Here is a 19070-nt window from a genome sequence, read left to right as displayed (position 1 = left end):
CCCCACCCCCACGCGTGGCCCGTTTGCTCAGCACCCTGGTCCCACTGTGCCCTGCTGCTAGCTAGGAACTCTGAGGAGGGTCAAAAATGGTTCTTGTTTGTCTTTGACTTTTTCTTTTTTTAAAGACAGGGTCTCACTCTGTCGCCCAGGCTGGGGTGCAGTGGCACGATCATAGCTCACTGCAGCCTCCAGCTCCAAGGCTCAAGTGATCCTCCCTCCCCAGCCTCCTGGGTAACTGGGACTACAGGCACCACCACGCCCTGCGAGGGGCTTGTTTGTCTTTGGATTCTCCGTGTGTCCAGGGTCGCACCTGGCAGGAAGCAGGCATTTATTACGTGTTTCCTGAACGAATGAATAAGTGAATGAATGACAGGGCACCAGAAGGACCTGTAGTTGACACACACAAGTCCGTGGGTCCACTTGGATGGCTCACTAGGGCGCTCGTCCTATTTCCTTGCTTCTCCGCACACCCCTCCCTCCCTGGATGGGGGGTGGGGAGGGGGCACCGAGCCCTCAGCCTGGCCTGCTCTTGGTGGGATGAGGAGCAGCCTGCGAGGAGCCCCACGGCCTCTCCTGAGCGGAGGCTGACCTAGTTTTGTGGGGAGGGAAGATGGGGGCAGCCATTAATTATTGATTGGAAGTCACTGTACACAGAGTTTGTGATGCAAATTCCAAATAATTACCGTCATTAATAACCACCTCAGCATCACGCCTGGAATAAGCAACCTGGACAGGGCCACTGTTCTACTTGTCACCATCCTTCCGTCCTCCTCTCTCCAATCTTCCACTCTCTCCCCGTGAGTTATCACATTGTTCGTCCTTGAGAAGTCACTCGACCAATGTTAGCTGAGCCTGTCTTCTGGGCCAGGACCTGCTGGGTTCCGGGTAACTTAGACACAGGCCCGGCCCTCAGGACCTTACAGCCCAGTGGAGGAGACAGAAGGGCAAACAGACAACTATACACTGGGGCTAGAAGAAGACCAGACGTCAATGTGAACAGAACCTCCTGGGCTGTGCGGTATTCAACCTGCACAACCGCACACGGCAGCCTAGGCTAGGTCAGAGGTGCTGAGATTGCCTAGAACAGAAGAGAGGGGTGACCCAGGGGACCCCAGCTACCTGAGATGGGGTGAGAAAGAGCCTGGAAGGCTTCTCAGAGAGAGAGAGAGCTTTAGCAGGGCTGTGGCGGCTGAATAAGGGTTTGCCAGGTGCAAGAAAGGTGCAAGGGCGTTCCAGGCAGAGAGCGCAGCAAGGGTGAACGTTCGGAGGTGTGAAATCCCATGGCGTGCTTAGGGGCTGCCGAATAATTTGCTACTGCTAGGCACAGGGTGCAAACTGAGGGAGACCGAGATGAAGCTGGAGAGATGGGCGGTGTGGACCCCACAGGATCTTGGGCGGTGCACTCAAGGGTGGCCAACCAGCTCTTGACCCTCTTGGGGGCCACAGTTGTGTGGACCTTCACTCCAGAATATTCATGGTGTCATCCCTGCATATTTTATGGCAATTTCATAAGGTTCGTGGACCTCTTGGAGTCCCTCTGTGGACCTGCACGCCGGGGGCCCATCAATTCCAGCTTCCGCAGGTGATGGGAACCCAGAGTTTTCACACACGGTGGTGACATGCTCAGATTTGTGTTCCAGAGAGTGGCCATTGTCAAGAATTGCCCCTCTTTTTGTCTCTGCACTCTGCTTTCCCTGGGGAGGCTTCCGCTTTGCTGCCCTCCCACGCAAGACGGCCCCAGCCACTCCAGGCTCACCTCCCACCTTGCGCCCTCTGCAGAAAGAGCGCATCCTTTCCTTGCAGTTCTAGCAGGAGTCCCTGGGCTGACTCTCATTGGTCCTGGCTGAGGTCACGTGCCCATCCTGGACCTATCACTGGGGATGGGGGAACAGAATACGCTCATTGGCCTGGCCTAGGTCATGTGATCTCTATGTCAGCCACACCCAAACAGCATGGGCTGGAGTCCCTGAGTGTGCACTTTTCAGAGACCCTTGAAAAGGTGCAAGACCGCTGAGGCAGCCAGTGACTGGGGTGGCTGGATCTTCATGGGTGAAGTCAGGAGGGAGTGAATGACATACAGACAGTAACTGGAACCATGACAGTTAGTGGCATGACCCAGCGTAGGAAGAGCTGGGTCCATTTCACAGCCTGTGGTGAGATGACATGGACAGTGTACATGGGTGACACCCCAGCAGGAGGGGCAGAGGGACAGGAGGGGAGGCAGGGGTGAGGTGCACATGGGTGACACCCCAGCAGGAGGGGCAGAGGGAGGGGAGGGGAGGCAGGGGTGAGGTGCACATGGGTGACACCCCAGCAGGAGGGGCAGAGGGGCGGGAGGGGAGGCAGGGGTGAGGTGCACATGGGTGACACCCCAGCAGGAGGGGCAGAGGGGCGGGAGGGGAGGCAGGGGTGAGGTGCACATGGGTGATACCCCAGCAGGAGGGGCAGAGGGAGGGGAGGGGAGGCAGGGGTGAGGTGCACATGGGTGACACCCCAGCAGGAGGGGCAGAGGGAGGGGAGGGGAGGCAGGGGTGAGGTGCACATGGGTGACACCCCAGCAGGAGGGGCAGAGGGACGGGAGGGGAGGCAGGGGTGAGGTGCACATGGGTGACACCCCAGCAGGAGGGGCAGAGGGGCGGGAGGGGAGGCAGGGGTGAGGTGCACATGGGTGACACCCCAGCAGGAGGGGCAGAGGGGCGGGAGGGGAGGCAGGGGTGAGGTGCACATGGGTGACACCCCAGCAGGAGGGGCAGAGGGAGGGGAGGGGAGGCAGGGGTGAGGTGCACATGGGTGACACCCCAGCAGGAGGGGCAGAGGGGCGGGAGGGGAGGCAGGGGTGAGGTGCACATGGGTGACACCCCAGCAGGAGGGGCAGAGGGAGAGGAGGGGAGGCAGGGGTGAAGGTGCACATGGGTGACACCCCAGCAGGAGGGGCAGAGGGAGGGGAGGGGAGGCAGGGGTGAAGGTGCACATGGGTGACACCCCAGCAGGAGGGGCAGAGGGAGGGGAGGGGAGGCAGGGGTGAGGTGCACATGGGTGACACCCCAGCAGGAGGGGCAGAGGGAGGGGAGGGGAGGCAGGGGTGAAGGTGCACATGGGTGACACCCCAGCAGGAGGGGCAGAGGGGCGGGAGGGGAGGCAGGGGTGAGGTTCACATGGGTGACACCCCAGCAGGAGGGGCAGAGGGAGGGGAGGGGAGGCAGGGGTGAAGGTGCACATGGGTGACACCCCAGCAGGAGGGGGAGAGGGACGGGAGGGGGGAGGCAGGGGTGAAGGTGCACATGAGTGGCACCCCAGCAGGAGGGGCAGAGGGGCGGGAGGGGAGGCAGGGGTGAAGGTGCACATGAGTGGCACCCCAGCAGGAGGGGCAGAGGGGCGGGAGGGGAGGCAGGGGTGAAGGTGCACATGGGTGACACCCCAGCAGGAGGGGCAGAGGGAGGGGAGGGGAGGCAGGGGTGAAGGTGAACATGGGTGGCACCCCAGCAGGAGGGGCAGAGGGGCGGGAGGGGAGGCAGGGGTGAAGGTGCACATGGGTGACACCCCAGCAGGAGGGGCAGAGGGGCGGGAGGGGAGGCAGGGGTGAAGGTGCACATGGGTGACACCCCAGCAGGAGGGGCAGAGGGAGGGGAGGGGAGGCAGGGGTGAGGTGCACATGGGTGACACCCCAGCAGGAGGGGCAGAGGGACGGGACGGGAGGGGAGGCAGGGGTGAAGGGTGGTGAGTATGTGGGGAGGGGCCAGATGCTGAACATGTTCTCTGTGGGGTGGGAGCCGCAGGGTTTGCTGAGAGTTGGGTGTGGCCCCTGAGCTAGGTGGCCGCTGTCTTCTTGGGCCACTTTGCTGAAGGTCCATGAGGGGAAGGGTCAAGGCCCCACAGGTCATAGCCAGCAGGGCCAGGGTTTGAACCTGGTTCTCTCAGAGGCCTGTGCCTTCCACAGGCTTTTTCCCCCCACCTGCTGGGTTTTCATGGTGGCAGCGTCCTCTAGCCTGTGACTAACGTCCACACGACCACTTTCCTATCTGCCCAGATCCCTCTTGGGTTACCCTGCTGTCCTCCCTGGGGACTCCTGTCTCCACTGCCATTTCCCCATTCTCTCCTGAGTCTCTGGCCGAGCTGGTTCACCCCAGCTATTTCGTGGGAAGAGAAAAGTCCTCTTCTGATATCGGCTGGATCTGCGCCCCTCAGCAGGCCCATGTCTCCTCTGAAGGTGGCTCTGGGGGCTCTGCCTGGTTCCATGATGCAGTTGGTGGGGCAGGTCATTCTGGTCGGTACTGGTGTGTCCTGGCACGGCCAAGGGGACAAGTGACTGCCCTGGAAATGAAGGGCATTCAGGACACATTCACTGGGCACCTACTGTGATCACCCTGTGTGGGGTCCGGACATACTGAGATGAGCCAGCCTCGGTCCTAGGCCTCTGGGGACAAAAGTGTTGTGGCAAGAGGGCTAGAGTTGGTGACAGGACACCTGGTTGAAATTCAGACCTTGCTTCCTCTTAGCTGTGTGACTTTGGGCAAGTAGCTTCGGTTCTTGAACCTCCAGTCCCCTCGTCTGTAAAATAGGAATAACATCACCAACCTCAGAGAGTTGTCACGAAGGCTGAAGGGGATCACATTCGAGAGGTACCTAGAAGAGCACTGGGCACACGAAAGGTGCTCCACAAATGCCTGCTTGTTCACCCACACTCTAGTGTAAGTGCAGCGGGGCCCAGAGCCATTTGCACGGCTTTCAGAGTGAAGGGCAGATACGAAGGAGATGGTGTAGCCGGCAGCCACCGAGCAGGCTGGGAGCACCAGGGAGCCCCTGCCAGTGTGTCCCCATCTTTCCTCCCACCATCCCTCTCCCTGTTTCTCTAACCTTGCTCTCCCTCTGTCCCCTCCGTCTGACAGCCCCTGCGTTCTTCCTCCTCGCAGGTATGCGGATCCTGGTGAACCTGCTGCTGGACACGCTGCCCATGCTGGGGAACGTGCTCCTGCTCTGCTTCTTTGTCTTCTTCATCTTCGGCATCATAGGCGTGCAGCTGTGGGCCGGCCTGCTGCGCAACCGCTGCTTCCTGCAGGAGAACTTCACCATGTGAGTGTGCCCGGCGCCCTTCCGGCTCCCGGTGCCCAGTCCTAAATCCGCAGTCCTGGGAACAACTCTCCTGGTTATTGGGAATGGAGACCCCCAGGGCAGCAGCAGCAAACAGGGGGAGGCCGGGTCAGAGGGGAAAGGGAAGCCAAGGTACAAGCAGAATGATGCCAATGGGGAGAAAGGAGACAGGAAACCTGAACAGCAGGCGCAGAACCTGGCGCTGTGCACAGCCCAGGTGTTCCTGGGTGGCTCTGAGTCATTGGGAGGTCGGCTCCCGTTCGGCCATTTGTGCCTAAAAGCAGGAGGTGGGACCCTCCGTGGAGAGATGATTGTCAGATGCTGTTTAAACATAAATCAAGCTGCGGCTCTTGGAGGAGCTGGGCTTAGTTGTCTGAAAAATGGGACATCTATAGGACCCCTTCTTCCCTTGTGGTTGAATAAACATACACACACCTACATGTACGTATGCATACGTGTTTGGACATAAATATGCTTTCATTTCTATTGATCATGTGCATTAGTGCACACCTACTGTGTGCCAGGCCCTGGGGAGTTAGAAGTAGAAAAGCGTTTTCATTCGTTCTCACACTTGACAAATGCACCAAGTGGCTCCTTTGTGGATGCCGGGCTCGGCGCTCAGCATGCGGCCGCAGAGAGGGGTTCCTGCCCTTGGGGGTCCAGGCTGGGAGCTGACCCTGGACGCCCCTGCTGAGTGCCGGTCATGGCCGGAGGACGGCTGTCGGAGGCTGTCGGAAGCTGTCGGAGGCGTGGGACCCTGCATTTGGCTGGGCTGGGTTCTCCCCTCCGGGCCTGTCTGACTGGGGAGTGCCGGGCTTGTGGAGTTGAAGGTTGGGTAGGAACTTACCCACCCCCATCGCTGTGGGGAACCTGGGTAGACCAGAGAAGGGGCATCTTTGTGCCCTGTGTGAGGCTGGCGGGCTTGGAGGCAGGGCCGGGGCAGCGGGGTGGGGGAGGGGCTGCTGCTGCTTCTGGTCTGGCCTTCAGAGACAGGAGTGGGCGTGAGCGCTTAGCCTTGGGGGTTCAAGACACCGTCCAGTCCTTTTGACCCCCATGATTCTCTCTCTATATCATGCTGTGGCTGGCACCTTCTCATTGTCCAGCTCAGCCACCTGTCACTCCTCCTGGAGGCCTTTCCTCACCCCCCACTCCGCACCCCCCCCAGCATACTATTGCACTATCCTGCTAGATTTTCCTAATCTGTTTCTGAGACAGTCTCACTTGTCAGTTGATTTACTCGGTCGTTGGGTATCTCTAGACTGGCTTGTCTGCTCGGGTTTTGGATGCAGCAAGAAGGCAAGGCCCCCACAGGGGCAGCGGCACCTGCTTGTTCCTCTTTCCTGGGGCCTAGGACAGGTGCTCCCCCCCACCCCCAACTGTTGACGGGCCGGATGAAGAGTGGTTGAATGGTGAATGAGTGAATGAATGAATGCACTGACCACCTGGAGGCAGGCTGGGGGTGAGCACCGTGGTCCTTCCCAGGCCTTCCAGGTGGAGATGTCCTGTCCTGACTCCTGGGTGTCTGTTTCCCTGTGCCCCTGCCCTCCCCGCCCCCACCCCGTGCCTCGGGCCAGGTGAGGTGGCTCCAGCCCTGCCTCGGCTGTCACGGAGGAGTTGGAGGGAGGGTGCTGGGGACGTCTTGGGCCAGGGAGTAAAGAGGAGCATTATCCAACCCACCCCACCCCACCCCTGGAAAGGGAATAATAAATGCAAATAAATGTCAAAGGAGGAGCAAAGCCCCGGGGGGAAGATGTTGGGTGACCTCCACCACTCCTCTTGGGAGCTCTGGGTTTCATTTTCTTAGGGTGGGTGACATCAACTTACACAGCCTCCTGGTTCGGCTGGCAGACAGCCGAAATTGCATGGAGAAAGAGGTCAGTAAAGTTCAGGTCTGGATGGAGAGCAAGGCCAAGGTCATCCCAGGTCTACGACCACCATGCAGGGGAGGGAGGTTTGGACTTTACCTGGGAAGGTTGGTAATCAGGGTTCACCAAGACGCAGCAAGATCTCTTTTTGATTGATGGCGGTGGGGGGGGTGTCAGAAAGCTGGAATTTGAGGAGATTCTACTCAGGACACGGGGGACCAGGCTGGGTCACGGGCAGGGGCAAGGTGCACATGCATCCATGAATTCCCGGTGTCCTTGTGTGCTCTCCCCTGTGGGCCTGTTGCCCGGAGGCCTCTCAGAGCACCCCAGCCCTGGCTAGCTGGCCCTGGCGGCTGGGCAGAGCCGGTAGGCAGGGCGGAGGGGGCCCTTCCCGGGATGTAGCACCATGCGGGTCAGAGGTGAAGCCTCAGAGAGCCTCAGTCCAACTTGTCACTCTGCAGAGGAGGACTGAGTGCTAGAGAAGAGAGGGGCTCACCTAGGGCCGCACAGCAAGGGGCCCACCGAGCAGCCAGCCTCCCCCCCGGCCTCGTGGGCGTCAGGACACTGCATGACCACACAGACATTCCCCGGCTGCTGCCAGGCTGTGCCGCGCCTGGGGATGCGGAGACCCTTCATCTTGGCCTCCACACTCAGCTCGCCATCCAGCGTGGGACTCAGATGTGTGGACAGTGAGGGCTCGGAGTGCCCTGCCCCATGGCAGAGGCGCACTCCTCCCATGTGCCAGGCCGGGAAGAGGGAGCCCGGGGAGAGGGCTGGGAGCCCAGGGGAGGTAGAGAGCAGCCTGGGCAGGGGCAGAGGGGAGAGGGCTTCTTGCTTCTCGGAGGGTGTGACCTTGAGCTGAGCCTGGAAGGACAGGAAAAATGTCTTCAGGCAGGCAAGTGGGGGCGGTGGGGAGAGTGTTCCTGACAGAGGCCCCCACCCCCTGCTGCCGCAGCGTGGTGTAGGGGCTCGGAGCGGGGAGCCAGGGCCTGACCTTCAGGGTCAAATCCTGCCTCTGTCACTTGCTAGCACCCCTGGGTATTTACCCAAAAGAAAGGACGGCTTATATCCACCCAGAGACGTGCACAAGAATATTTATGAGTCATAAGAGCCAAAAAATCAGAAACACCCCAAATCATCAGTAGAATGGATAAGTAAGCAGGAGCATATTCACTCAGTGGACTCGGCACAGAAATGAAAAAGAAGGAATTACTTTTTTCACTCTTAATGGTGTCTTTTGATGAACAGAAACTCTTAGTTGTAAAGAAGTCTAGTTTATCAGTCATTTCTCAGCATTGCTTTTGGTGTCCAGTTTTAGAAATCTTTTCCAAACCCAAGGTCATGAAAAATATTTCCTGGTGCTTTTTTTCAGGAGGTTTCCTTTTTCATCTTTCATATTTAGGTCGATATTCCATCTCAAATCATTTTGTGTATGGCGTGTCATGGTGCTGGTGGGGTGTCGAGATCCATTTACTTATTTTTAATGGACAGTCAGTTGTCCCAGGACCATTGATTGGGAAGTGCATCCTTTTCCGCTGAATTGCAGGAGCGCCTTTATCAGAATCAGGTGATCGTGTGTGTTTGGGTTGGATGTGCACATTTTCATTGTTGATGGGTATGCCATGTCGCCCTCTGAGAAGGTCGTAGCACTTTACACTGCCACCAATGTGTGAGACTGTTCACACTCATCCTGCCCTACGCTCAATGTTATCAAACGGAAGTGTTTGTCATTTGGATGGATATAAAATGATCTCATTGCTTTTGTTTTCATCTGGTTATTTTGTTGCATTAATGAGGTGAGCATTTTTTATTGGCCATTTGTATTTCTTCTGTGAATTTTCTCTTCTTATCTTTTGTTCTTTTTTTCCTCCCTAGTGGGTTCTTCTCCTTTTTCTTACTGAGTTATGGAAGATTTTAATATGTTTTAGATAGTTATCATTTATCTCTTTTATATGTTGCAAATACTTTGTCCCAGGAAATGGTAACCAGTGGCCTGCTTTTGTAAATAAAGTTTTATGGAAACACAAGCATGCACACTTGTTCGCCCATTTTCCTGTGACTGTTTTCATGTTACAATGGTGAAGTTGAGTAGTTGGGACAGAGGCCATGTGGTCTGCAAAAAATATTTGCTATCCAGCTTATTACAGAAAACATTTGCCTACCTTTGCTTTATTCCAATTTGTTGCTTGTCTTCTTACTTTGTATGGTATCTTGTCTTGTAGACATTTTACATTTGTGTAATATGTAGTCAGTCTCATCTACCTTTTCCTTTATAAAATTTGGATTTTGTGTCATCTAGGAAGGCCTTACCTAACCTGAGTTAACAAAAATATTCCATATTTTCTTATAATATTTTTGTGGTTATATTCATTGCATTTATACTTTTTAATCTACTAAAAGTTTACTATTTTAGTTTTATAATGTATTTTGCTTAACCTAATATATCCAAATATTAATTTCAATGTGTAATCAGATTAATAATGAGATAACTTATATATGTATTTTTGGATGCCAGGTCTTCAAGAAGTTTATTTTTATATAGGGTGTGAGGTAGGGATCTAACTATTATTTTGCAAATAGAGAGCAGTTGTCATAATACCATTTACTGACCAGTCCTTCCTTTCTCTATAGGTCTGAAAAGCTGTCTGCATAACATACTAATCTCCCCTTTATACGTGGGTTTGCCTTTGCACTCTATGATATTCCAATGATCCTTCTGTTGCTGTTATAGTAATACATTGTATTGATAATTATAGTAGTGGAGTATTTTGCTCTCTCGTAGGGTTGGTTTCCATTCATCTTTCTTCCTTTAAAGACTTGTCTTGACTATTTTCCCATGCAGATAAATCTCAGAACCATCTGGCCAGGTTCCACAGACAAAAACATGCTGGGATCTTGACTGGGGTTATAGTAAAATGTAGATGAACCCTTCAGGATGGGCAGATCAGGGATTGCCATCTCTGTTTTATAGATGAGGAAAGAAGATCCTACCCTCATCTGCTGGATGAGTAAAATTCAGCACTTGTTTATTGAGCACCTGCTCTGTGTCTGCCGGACAGTGTTCAGGGCCTGGGGGTCTGGGTGCATCCACTGCAGGAGCAAACTGGAGCTGTGTGCAAGGCACAGCATGGCCACAGGGAGCCCAGGACCAGCCCTGCCTGATCCTGGGGAGGCTCCCTAGAATAGGGGCCCTTGGAGGCGGACCACAGCGGGTCAGTAGGAGTTTTTGCGGCCATAACAGAGGTGAGAAATGGTGTTCTAGGCAGGGCAGATGTTCCAAGGCTGGAGGCAGTGATGGCTGGTGACAGCAGTGATGTGCTGCCACTCTGTGTGACCTCCCCTTCCTGAGCCTCCTGGCATTGACCCTCCTTTCTCCTCTCTCGCCCACCCTCACCTGTGGACAGACAAGGGGATGTGGCCTTGCCCCCCTACTATCAGCCGGAGGAGGACGATGAGATGCCCTTCATCTGCTCCCTGTCTGGGGACAACGGCATCATGGGCTGCCACGAGATCCCCCCACTCAAGGAGCAGGGCCGTGAGTGCTGCCTGTCCAAGGACGACATCTACGACTTCGGGGCAGTGCGCCAGGACCTCAATGCCAGCGGCCTCTGTGTCAACTGGAACCGCTATTACAATGTGTGCCGCACAGGCAGCGCCAACCCCCACAAGGGCGCCATCAACTTTGACAACATCGGTTACGCCTGGATCGTCATCTTCCAGGTGAGCCTGCTCAGGCCTGAGACTGACCTGATGCTGCGGCCAGGTGGGCAGCTCCTCATGCTGGGCATGTGCCACCCCATCTTCTTGGAATCTGCCCAACTTGCAGGCACAATAGGCATTACCATGCCCATTTTACAGACAGAGAGCCTGAGGTTCAGAGAAAGGAAGCAAGCTAGTTGGCCAAGGATCACGTGACTATTAAATGGCAAAATGAGGATTTTAACCCTGCTCTGGGTGACCCCAAAGCCTGCACTGTTTGCAGAATGCCGGGTTGCCTGAGGCAGGTGGCTCCCAGCAGGGAGGTCTGTTCACAGAGAGAAGAGGCAGGAGTCATGCTCTGTTGGAGGGGCTGGCAGACCAAGGGGAGGGGACATTCCTTGTGGGGGTGACAGCCTGAGCTGCAGGGAGCAGCAAGGAGCCCAGTTCGTCTGGCCCTGTGACCCCGTGCACGTATGCACACGTTCCCGGAGCTGCACTCGCTGTGTGCAGAGCGCCACGCTGACTGCGCAGCCTGCACGCCGCAGACGGGTGGGGTGTGCTTGGGGCCTGGTGCTGTGGACCTTGGTGCACTGCTTGACCTCTCTGTGCCCCAGTTTTCTCATCTTTCACATGGGGTAATAGTCCCCCTCACCTCGGGGTAGCCGGGAAGAATAAACCAGACGGGGTGAGCAGAGCAGTCAGCGTGTGCAGTGAGTGCTCCCTTCCCGCCAGCCTCAGGAGGCAGAATGGGGCAAGAGCAGGGGAGGGGACCGAGGGGCCCCTGGGGAGGTGGCGAGGGGGCCCTCATGGAGCTGAGCTCTCACCTTGCTCCGCGGAGCTGCAGCGTCAGGAATTCAGAGCTGCGGGTCCGTGGGATCACAGCCCAGCTGCTGGGCCTTGGGACCCGCTGGCGAGAGGGTGGGGGGCTGCTGGGGGGCTCCCGCTTGTGCATTTGTCAGAAGCAAAGACCCAGCGTGTGTCTTTCCCAAGGCTGCTCCGTCTCCCTCTCTGGGAAGGGGGTGGGTAGGGTGGGGGGTGGCAGATCACACCAGCCGAATCACAGTCTGCACCCCCGGGTCAGCCGAGCAGCACCCCATCACTGCCAGGTGGACTCCGTTGTCCCATGTGCGGAAGAAGTGGCTGAGGCCAGAGCGGGGGAGCGGGGAGGCCACCGGGCAAGCTGGAGCCCAACCCTGGGCTCCCTGCTTTTGCAGCCCTCCCACTGGCATGTAGGCTAGAAAGGGTGTGGGCTCTGGGGCCAGAGGACCCGGGGTTCAAGTCCTGGCTCCACTCCTTCCTGGCTGTGTGACTCTGGGCAAGTGCCCTCCCCTCTCTGAACCTCAGTTTCCTCGCCTGTGCGACGCAGATGAGGGTGGCTGCCTGCCAAGCCCTCGTGACAAGGGCTGGAGTTTGTGTGTGAGACTTGTCCCAGCACACAGTAGGGCCTCTGCCTGGGGTGCTCCCCAGCTGCCTGCCCTGCCGAGGGCCAGGTCCAGGCTGTCTGTCCTCTGCCGGCTGCAGGTGATCACTCTGGAGGGCTGGGTGGAGATCATGTACTACGTGATGGACGCCCACTCCTTCTACAACTTCATCTACTTCATCCTGCTCATCATAGTAAGTGGCAGGGCACCTGGGCTCTGGGGCAAGCACGGGGCGCCCAGGGGACCGCGGAGGGGAGGGTCTTGGGGGGCCCCAGGGAGCCCCTCAGGGCCAGGAGAGCTGGCGGGAGGGGCAGGAGGAGCTATTTTAAGTGCGGCCGACCAGCGGGTGATTGAGGGGGCTCGTCAGGGGCGGCCGCTGGAAGCATCTATCACTTTCTATTGCCGTCATTTCTCATTTCTGGGCGTTTAAGTCCACCCGGTGCTCCTGCTGCGCTTCTGCGCCTCGTCGCTCTGGGAATACGTTCCTTTCAAGACCTGAGCCGGGTGCAGCCTCGGGATGGGGCTCGCAGGGCTCCGGCTTGTCCCTGCTTTCCTGGGGCGGGAAATCGCAATGCTCTGAGACTGAAGCCCCAGGCTGCTCCTGGAGCAGGGTGTGCAGGGAGGAGGTCACCCTGGTGGTGACCTGGTGGAGCTCTCTGAAATTCTCAGGGGTCTCCCACTCGGGCAGCTCTGCCACGTGGGGGTGACCTGGGGGCGGGGGCGGCTCATCCTTCCCTTCCAGCCCAGCCCCTCCTCCCAGCCCCCACACAGGCTCCCCAGAGCGAGCTCATCCACCTTGTCATGCCTGACTGCCACTTCTGCCACAGCACGGCCTCCAAAATGTCAAGGTGATTCACTCCCGGGAAAGTCGCCGCTGCGAGGCTGGGTGCTCTGGCCTCCTGGTGGTGGGAGAGGACACGCTTGGCCCTCTTGAGCAGTGCCCCACCCCAGGCTGGCAGGTGACCTGGGGCACACCTACTGTTGCCTTAGCTCTGGTGCCTTCCTGGGGAGGCTGGGGCCTTGGACCCCTGAGACACCCTCGATGAAAGGAGAGGGCCCAGGTTTTATTCAGCATTGCCACAAGTGCCCTTGTGTATCCATTCACCAGAACGTTCAGGAAGCCCACACTGCACCAGGCCCTGAGCCGAGTGCTGGTCACAGAGCAGTGGGCCAGGCCTGACCCCTGCCCGTGAGGAGCTCACGGTCTCGTGGGAAAGAGGGGCCGACAGCGGACAGTGACCATGCAGCGTCATAGGCACCATGACAGAAGGAAGCCCGAGGGGCTGAGGGAGCCCCGAGGAGGCCCCTGATCCAGCCTGGAGGAGGGCAGGGAAGTCGAGGGCTTCCTGGGGGAGGTGATGCCAGTTGGGCCTTAAAGCCTCGGGAAGAGCCTCTGCAGCAGGGCTGGCTCACAGAGACCCTGAAGCCGGTCAGAATCCTGCAGTGGGGGCCACAAACCACTGGGGTGGCCAGAGGAGCCTCCAGTTTTGGGGCGGGGGCTGGAGACACTCCCTCTGCTCCCGCTGGCGGGTTCAGGGTGGGGGTCTGGAGTTCTTAACTCGCAGCGTGACTCTGGGCAGGCTCCCCTCGTTCATGATGAAATGGGGAACAGTGACAGACCTAGCTCTGGGCTCCAGGAGGGTTAGGTGCGACAGAGCCTAAAGCCTGCATAGCGCTTGCACACAGTAAGTGCTCAATACATGTGCCCTGCTATTAGTATTGCTGCTGTTGTTGGGCCCCAGGTGGCTCTGTCGCAGGACCAAGGGGGCTGGCGGGAGGCTGAGGCTGCTGAGTTGTTCCCGGTGCTGGGAAGGGTCCAGAGAGCAAAGTCCCAGCCACCACGCTGCCCTGTCACCCTCCCGGCCCCGCCGTGCAGGGTCACGGTGAGGTGAGGTGCCTGGCCTGGATCACACAGGGGTGAAGGGTCCTTAGCCCTCAAACCCGGTCCCCAGCTCTCCTGATTAGAGGAGTCCTCTGCTCATCTGGCCTGAGCCTCCCATCTTATAGAGGGGGAAGTGGAGGTGCAGGGGGGTGGGGGATGCCTGGGTTACCCAGGGGAAGTAGGGGTGCAGGGGTGGGGGCTGTCTGGGTCATGCAGGGAGAGTGGGGGTGCAGAGGGGTGGGATTTGCCTGGGTCACCCAGGGGAAGTAGGGGTGCAGGGGTGGGGGCTGTCTGGGTCATGCAGGGAGAGTGGGGGTACAGAGGGGTGGGATTTGCCTGGGTCACCCAGGGGAAGTGGAGGTGCAGGGGTGGGGGCTTTCTGGGTCACCCAGGGGAAGTGGGGGTGCAGGGGTGGGGGCTGGCTGGGTAGGGCTGGACAGAGGCTCCCAGGAGAGGGCACACCCGCTGCTTCCCCCCTCACCCGGGCTGGTGCAGGGCCGCTCTCCAGGAGATGCTGGGAACCAGGTGACTGAGACAGGGCATGAGGGGCCTGAGTGGCAGGGATTTCCCCAGAGCCCTCTGGGCCAGCAAGCCCCCCACGCCCCGGGACCCCAGCTCACAGTCGTGCTGAGGGGGAGGAGGGACAGATCAGTGAAGGGCTGTGACCTGCAGGAACCTCCTGGCGGGCAGCTTGGAGGAGGAGGAGAAGCTACTCCCCTCTGGCCGGCAGAGGCTTGGCAGAGGCTAGGGGAGGGGGCTGCGCCCTGAAAACCTGAGAGGTGGACAGGAGGCTGCCCCTGGAGCCGGGCAGGGGACGCGAGGGCAGGAGGGCAGGATCCTTCGTGCTAACCAGGCGGCCTCTCCCCACCGACCCCATCAACGCACAAGCAAAGCCGCTGGCTGGAGAAACCCGAGGGAAGCTTCTCTTCTCTGGTCTGTGGGCCCAGCTGAGGCCAAAGTCCAGGCCAGAGAGAGGGCGGGGCTGGGCTCGGACTCAGGGCCTGGGTGGCCCAAGAGTGGCTGTGGCCTCCCTCCCTGGCCTCCCTGCCGATCTCCCAGGCGGGATGGCGGCTGTGGCCAGGGCCTGGGGTCTGCGGGGAGCCGGGCTTGGGAACAGGCCGCAGTCTGGCCAGGGGAGCGACCGCCTTCTCCTGGAGTGAGGCCTCAGTGATCTCTTCCTGTCCCCATCTGTGTCTGTGCCTGTCTCTCTGGGCCCCTCCACCTCCCCTGCTCCCTCTCCTGTCCCTGCCTGCCCCCACTGTGCCTCTCCTACACCATCCCTGTCTGTCCCCCCTGAGCCCGTCCCACTCTCTCTCCTGTCTCTCGTTGTCGCCATCCTTCTGTGTCCTGGCTGTCTCTTGCCCTCTGTCTCCCTGCTCTGTCCTCTGTCCTCCATCTGTGTCTCTGGTCTGTCCCTGCCTCCTTCCTTGCTTCATTTCTGCCTCTGTATCCTTCTGTCTCCGTCTCTGTCTCCGTGTCTCCCGGTCTCTCATCTCCCTTTGTCTCCCTCTCTGTCTCCCCTCTCCCACCCACTGTCCCCCTCCCTGTCCCTGTCCCTGTCCTCTCCTCCCGTTGGTCACAGGTGGGCTCCTTCTTCATGATCAACCTGTGCCTCGTTGTCATAGCGACCCAGTTCTCGGAGACCAAGCAGCGGGAGCACCGGCTGATGCTGGAGCAGCGGCAGCGCTACCTGTCCTCCAGCACGGTGGCCAGCTACGCCGAGCCCGGCGACTGCTACGAGGAGATCTTCCAGTACGTCTGCCACATCCTGCGCAAGGCCAAGCGCCGCGCCCTGGGCCTCTACCAGGCCCTGCAGAGCCGGCGCCAGGCCCTGGGCCCGGGGGTCCCTGCCCCCACCAAGCCCGGGCCCCACGCCAAGGAGCCCAGGCACTACAGTAAGTGGCCCTGCCTGTCAACCGGGGACGCAGAAGGGCGCTGTGTGCAAAGGTGTCGCACCTGCCCTGCCAGGAGAGGAGTCCAGCAGGCTCAGACTTCTAGGCTTTCATTTCACGCTCAGCCGTTTCCTTCGCAGCCCTCCCTGCCCTCTCCCAACCCCGTCACCTGCCAGAGCCTGCCCTGGGCCAGCCCTGTGGTCGGGGGCCTCGGCCCTTGCCCTGAGGACTTGCCTCCGATCGCTGTGTGTGCAGACAAGGACTCTGCCCCTGGGATCCACACTTGCGAGAAACGAACAGTTTTCTGTCCTCGGTCTTGTAAAACCAAAATTCCTCCCCCAGCGCAGCCCGCCTCGCCCTGCGCTCTGGGTTCCTGCTGCCGTCTCCTGCCCCCCGCGCCTGAGCAGTGACGTCTGGCAGCTGGCACAGGGGCCGTGGCCTGCCACAAAGGCATGGCATGGTGGGGGCCCACTCCACCCTGCTCTCTGCCCCCACTGCCTGGGCTCCGCTGTGGACGGGTGTTCTGGGCGTCAGATTTTCAGCCTGGGACAGGCTCTCCCGCTCACCACCGCATCTGCTCCAGGAAACGGTCTCGGGAGTAACATGATCCCCAGTTTTCAGATGGGAAAACTAAGGCCCAGGGTGAGGCAGGGAGTCACCTATGGTGTCGCAGGATCTCGGGATGTCCGAGTTGCCAGGGCGTTGCTGAGCGCCTGCCCAGCCGGAAACGAGCCTCTCCCTCAGGAGGAGGCAAACCCGGCCACGGGAGGCCCTGCCCCTGGCCCGCCCTTTCTCTCCACTGGTGCTGAGAGGGACCGACCTCAGCAGGCGTTGGCACCGGCCCTGGAGCCGCTGGAAAGTGCGCTGTGCCCCTGACCTTGAGCAGGCCTGGCTCCTGGCCATACAGTGAGGATGGGACCCCCTAGCAGTGGTCACGGGCCGTGGGAGCCACCCACTGCAGGCCCTGCTGCGGAAAGCCCTGCTCCTCCGTGCTCGTGTCCCGGGAGTCATATTCCTGGGAGGCAGGCGGGAGAATTCGTCCTCAGAGCTGCCACCCACCCATCCTCGGGTGCCAGCCGTCCAGGCGTGGTCTTGGGGGAAGGCCTCAGGCGGCCCCTGGGCTGGCCCAGCACCGGGAAGGGGGAGCTGGGGTCTGGGCAAGGCTGGCACCTGCCTTTCTGGGGTGTGTGGGGGAGGCATGTTTACTTAGGGGGTTCCTGCTGCCCCCCTGCCCCGCGGAACTTGTGTGGGGCGAAGTCTCAGGAGAGCTTCTAGAGGGAGGCCTTGCCCCTGGCCCGGTCTGTGCCTCGTCCTCTCCCCGGGAAACAGGAGTCGGTGCAGCCCGGGTCCGGAGGGGGCAGGGAGTGGGGCTGGGCAGGGCTGTGACCTGTCCTCCGGGCTGAGGTGGGACCGAGCCCTGGGCTTCTGGCCACCTGTCCCCAGCTCAGGGGACTTGCGCGGGGTCTGGGGGTGTTTGCGGGCAAGTGCGGACACGGAGGGCGGCCGTCTGTGCTTTTCTTTCCCTTTAATGTCACTTTTTTTGCTGCACAAGCAAAAGCAAAATGTGTTTATTCTAGAAACATATAGAAATACATAAAGAAGAAGTAAATCAGGCAGAGGGAGACCTCTCTGGCACCTCTTTGAGATGGTTTAGGGTCACAGAACTTGAGGGTCCAAGGCCAGCCCAGGCCCCCTGAGTGATTCCTGGGCAGCGAAGTGGGTGAAAGTTCCTGTCCCCGTTGACTCCCCTGCCCGCTCCCCACACCCCTGCCCTGCCCGTCCTGGGGGCGTCCAGAGGGAGGGCTGGGAAGCAAGCCCCCCGCCCAGGCGGGAGACCGAGCGCACCATGGCACCTGGGCCTCCCCCGTGCAGGTCTGGCTCCCTCAGAATCACATCCGGGCCCACCTCCTAGCCTGGAGCTCTGGGGCTCTGTTCAGTGGCTGCCCCAGAGCTTGGTCCGGAGCGGCGTGCTGTTAGCGTGGGCGCGTGCACCGGGCACCGCGTGGGCCCCTCACACGTGTCAGTGGCGACAATCCTCCCACAGCCCGCGAGGGGCGCTCCTGCCCCTTTCACACCGGGCGGACAAGGCCTGCAGGGGTGAAGCCGTGCCCCCCAGAACCCTGGCCTCCCGCCTCCCGTCTGCCAGGTGGGGCCGGCTCACACCTGGCCCGCCCTGTGGGCTGTGGGAGCCCAGCGAGGGGGGCTGCGTCCCAGGGGTGGGTTGGGCCTGGGGTGGGCACCGACCCGCCCTCTTTGCTTTTCAGAGGTGTGCCCGCGGCACAGCCCCCTGGACCCGACGCCGCACGCCCTGGTGCAGCCCATCTCCGCCACGCTGGCCTCCGACCCCGCCAGCTGCCCCCGCTGCCAGCACGAGGCAGGCCGGCGGCCCTCGGGCCGGGGCAGCACCGACTCGGGCCAGGAGGGCTCGGGCTCTGGTGGCTCCGGTGGCGGCGAGGACGAGGCGGATGGGGACGGGGTGCGGAGCAGCGAGGAGGATGGGGTGTCCTCGGGCCTGGGGAAGGAGGACGAGGAGGAGCAGGCGGACGGGGCGGCGCAGCTCTGCGGGGCCGTGTGGCGCGAGACGCGAGCCAAGCTGCGGGGCATCGTGGACAGCAAGTACTTCAACCGCGGCATCATGATGGCCATTCTGGTCAACACCGTCAGCATGGGCATCGAGCACCACGAGCAGGCCAGTGCGCAGCGCCGTCTCCGGGCTGGGTGTGGGGGAAGGGCGGGCGGGGCGCCCGGACCCCTGCAGGCCGGTTCATCACGTGACCTTGGTGCCAGCCCAGGGCCGAGCGCAGAGGAGGGACGGGCTCAGGTGTCTGCTGAGAATGGATGAGCTCACGAGGGAAGCCTGACAGGGCCGGACCTCTCGGGCTTCTTTTCCTAAGCTGCTCAGCCTGGACACCAAAACACCCACAGATGGTCCTTGCCAGTCTCTGCCCAAAGTGATTTCTGTTCCTCACCTCTCTCCCTGAGCCTCTGTCTATTGTCCCCAGACAGGGGGAGTGACCTTTCCAGAGGGACGGTCTGGTTGGGATCTCCCCTGCCCCCAAACTTCCATCCCTCCCACTGACCGTCCCGCTGACACCAGGGCCCCTCTGTGCGCACGGTGCACCTTCCCCAGGTGGGGCATCCTCCTGTCCCTCTCAACAGCTCCACCCCAGCCCCACGGCACTGAGCGTGGCCCTGAGTTGGCCTGGTGTCGGCTCTCCCCATC

General features: G+C 60.0%; 2 protein-coding genes across 2 annotated transcripts in view; one reads left to right on the top strand and one right to left on the bottom strand.

Moving 5' to 3' along the window:
- The window catches only part of RPS19BP1 (ribosomal protein S19 binding protein 1), a 211555-nt gene that overhangs the window by 80414 nt on the left and 112071 nt on the right, over positions 1-19070 (bottom strand). The gene's annotated exons all lie outside the window — the stretch shown is intronic.
- The window catches only part of CACNA1I (calcium voltage-gated channel subunit alpha1 I), a 109083-nt gene that overhangs the window by 56204 nt on the left and 33809 nt on the right, over positions 1-19070 (top strand). Inside the window, exons 6-10 of the mRNA XM_012741729.3 lie at positions 4911-5070; positions 10358-10673; positions 12174-12266; positions 15538-15850; positions 18112-18536. Coding sequence (XP_012597183.3) covers positions 4911-5070; positions 10358-10673; positions 12174-12266; positions 15538-15850; positions 18112-18536 — 1307 coding nt within the window. The remainder of the gene's footprint in view (positions 1-4910; positions 5071-10357; positions 10674-12173; positions 12267-15537; positions 15851-18111; positions 18537-19070) is intronic.

Source organism: Microcebus murinus, chromosome 10 (genome assembly GCF_040939455.1).
Source record: "Microcebus murinus isolate Inina chromosome 10, M.murinus_Inina_mat1.0, whole genome shotgun sequence".
Classification (NCBI taxonomy): domain Eukaryota; kingdom Metazoa; phylum Chordata; class Mammalia; order Primates; family Cheirogaleidae; genus Microcebus; species Microcebus murinus.
This window is presented reverse-complemented; position numbering and strand designations above follow the sequence as displayed.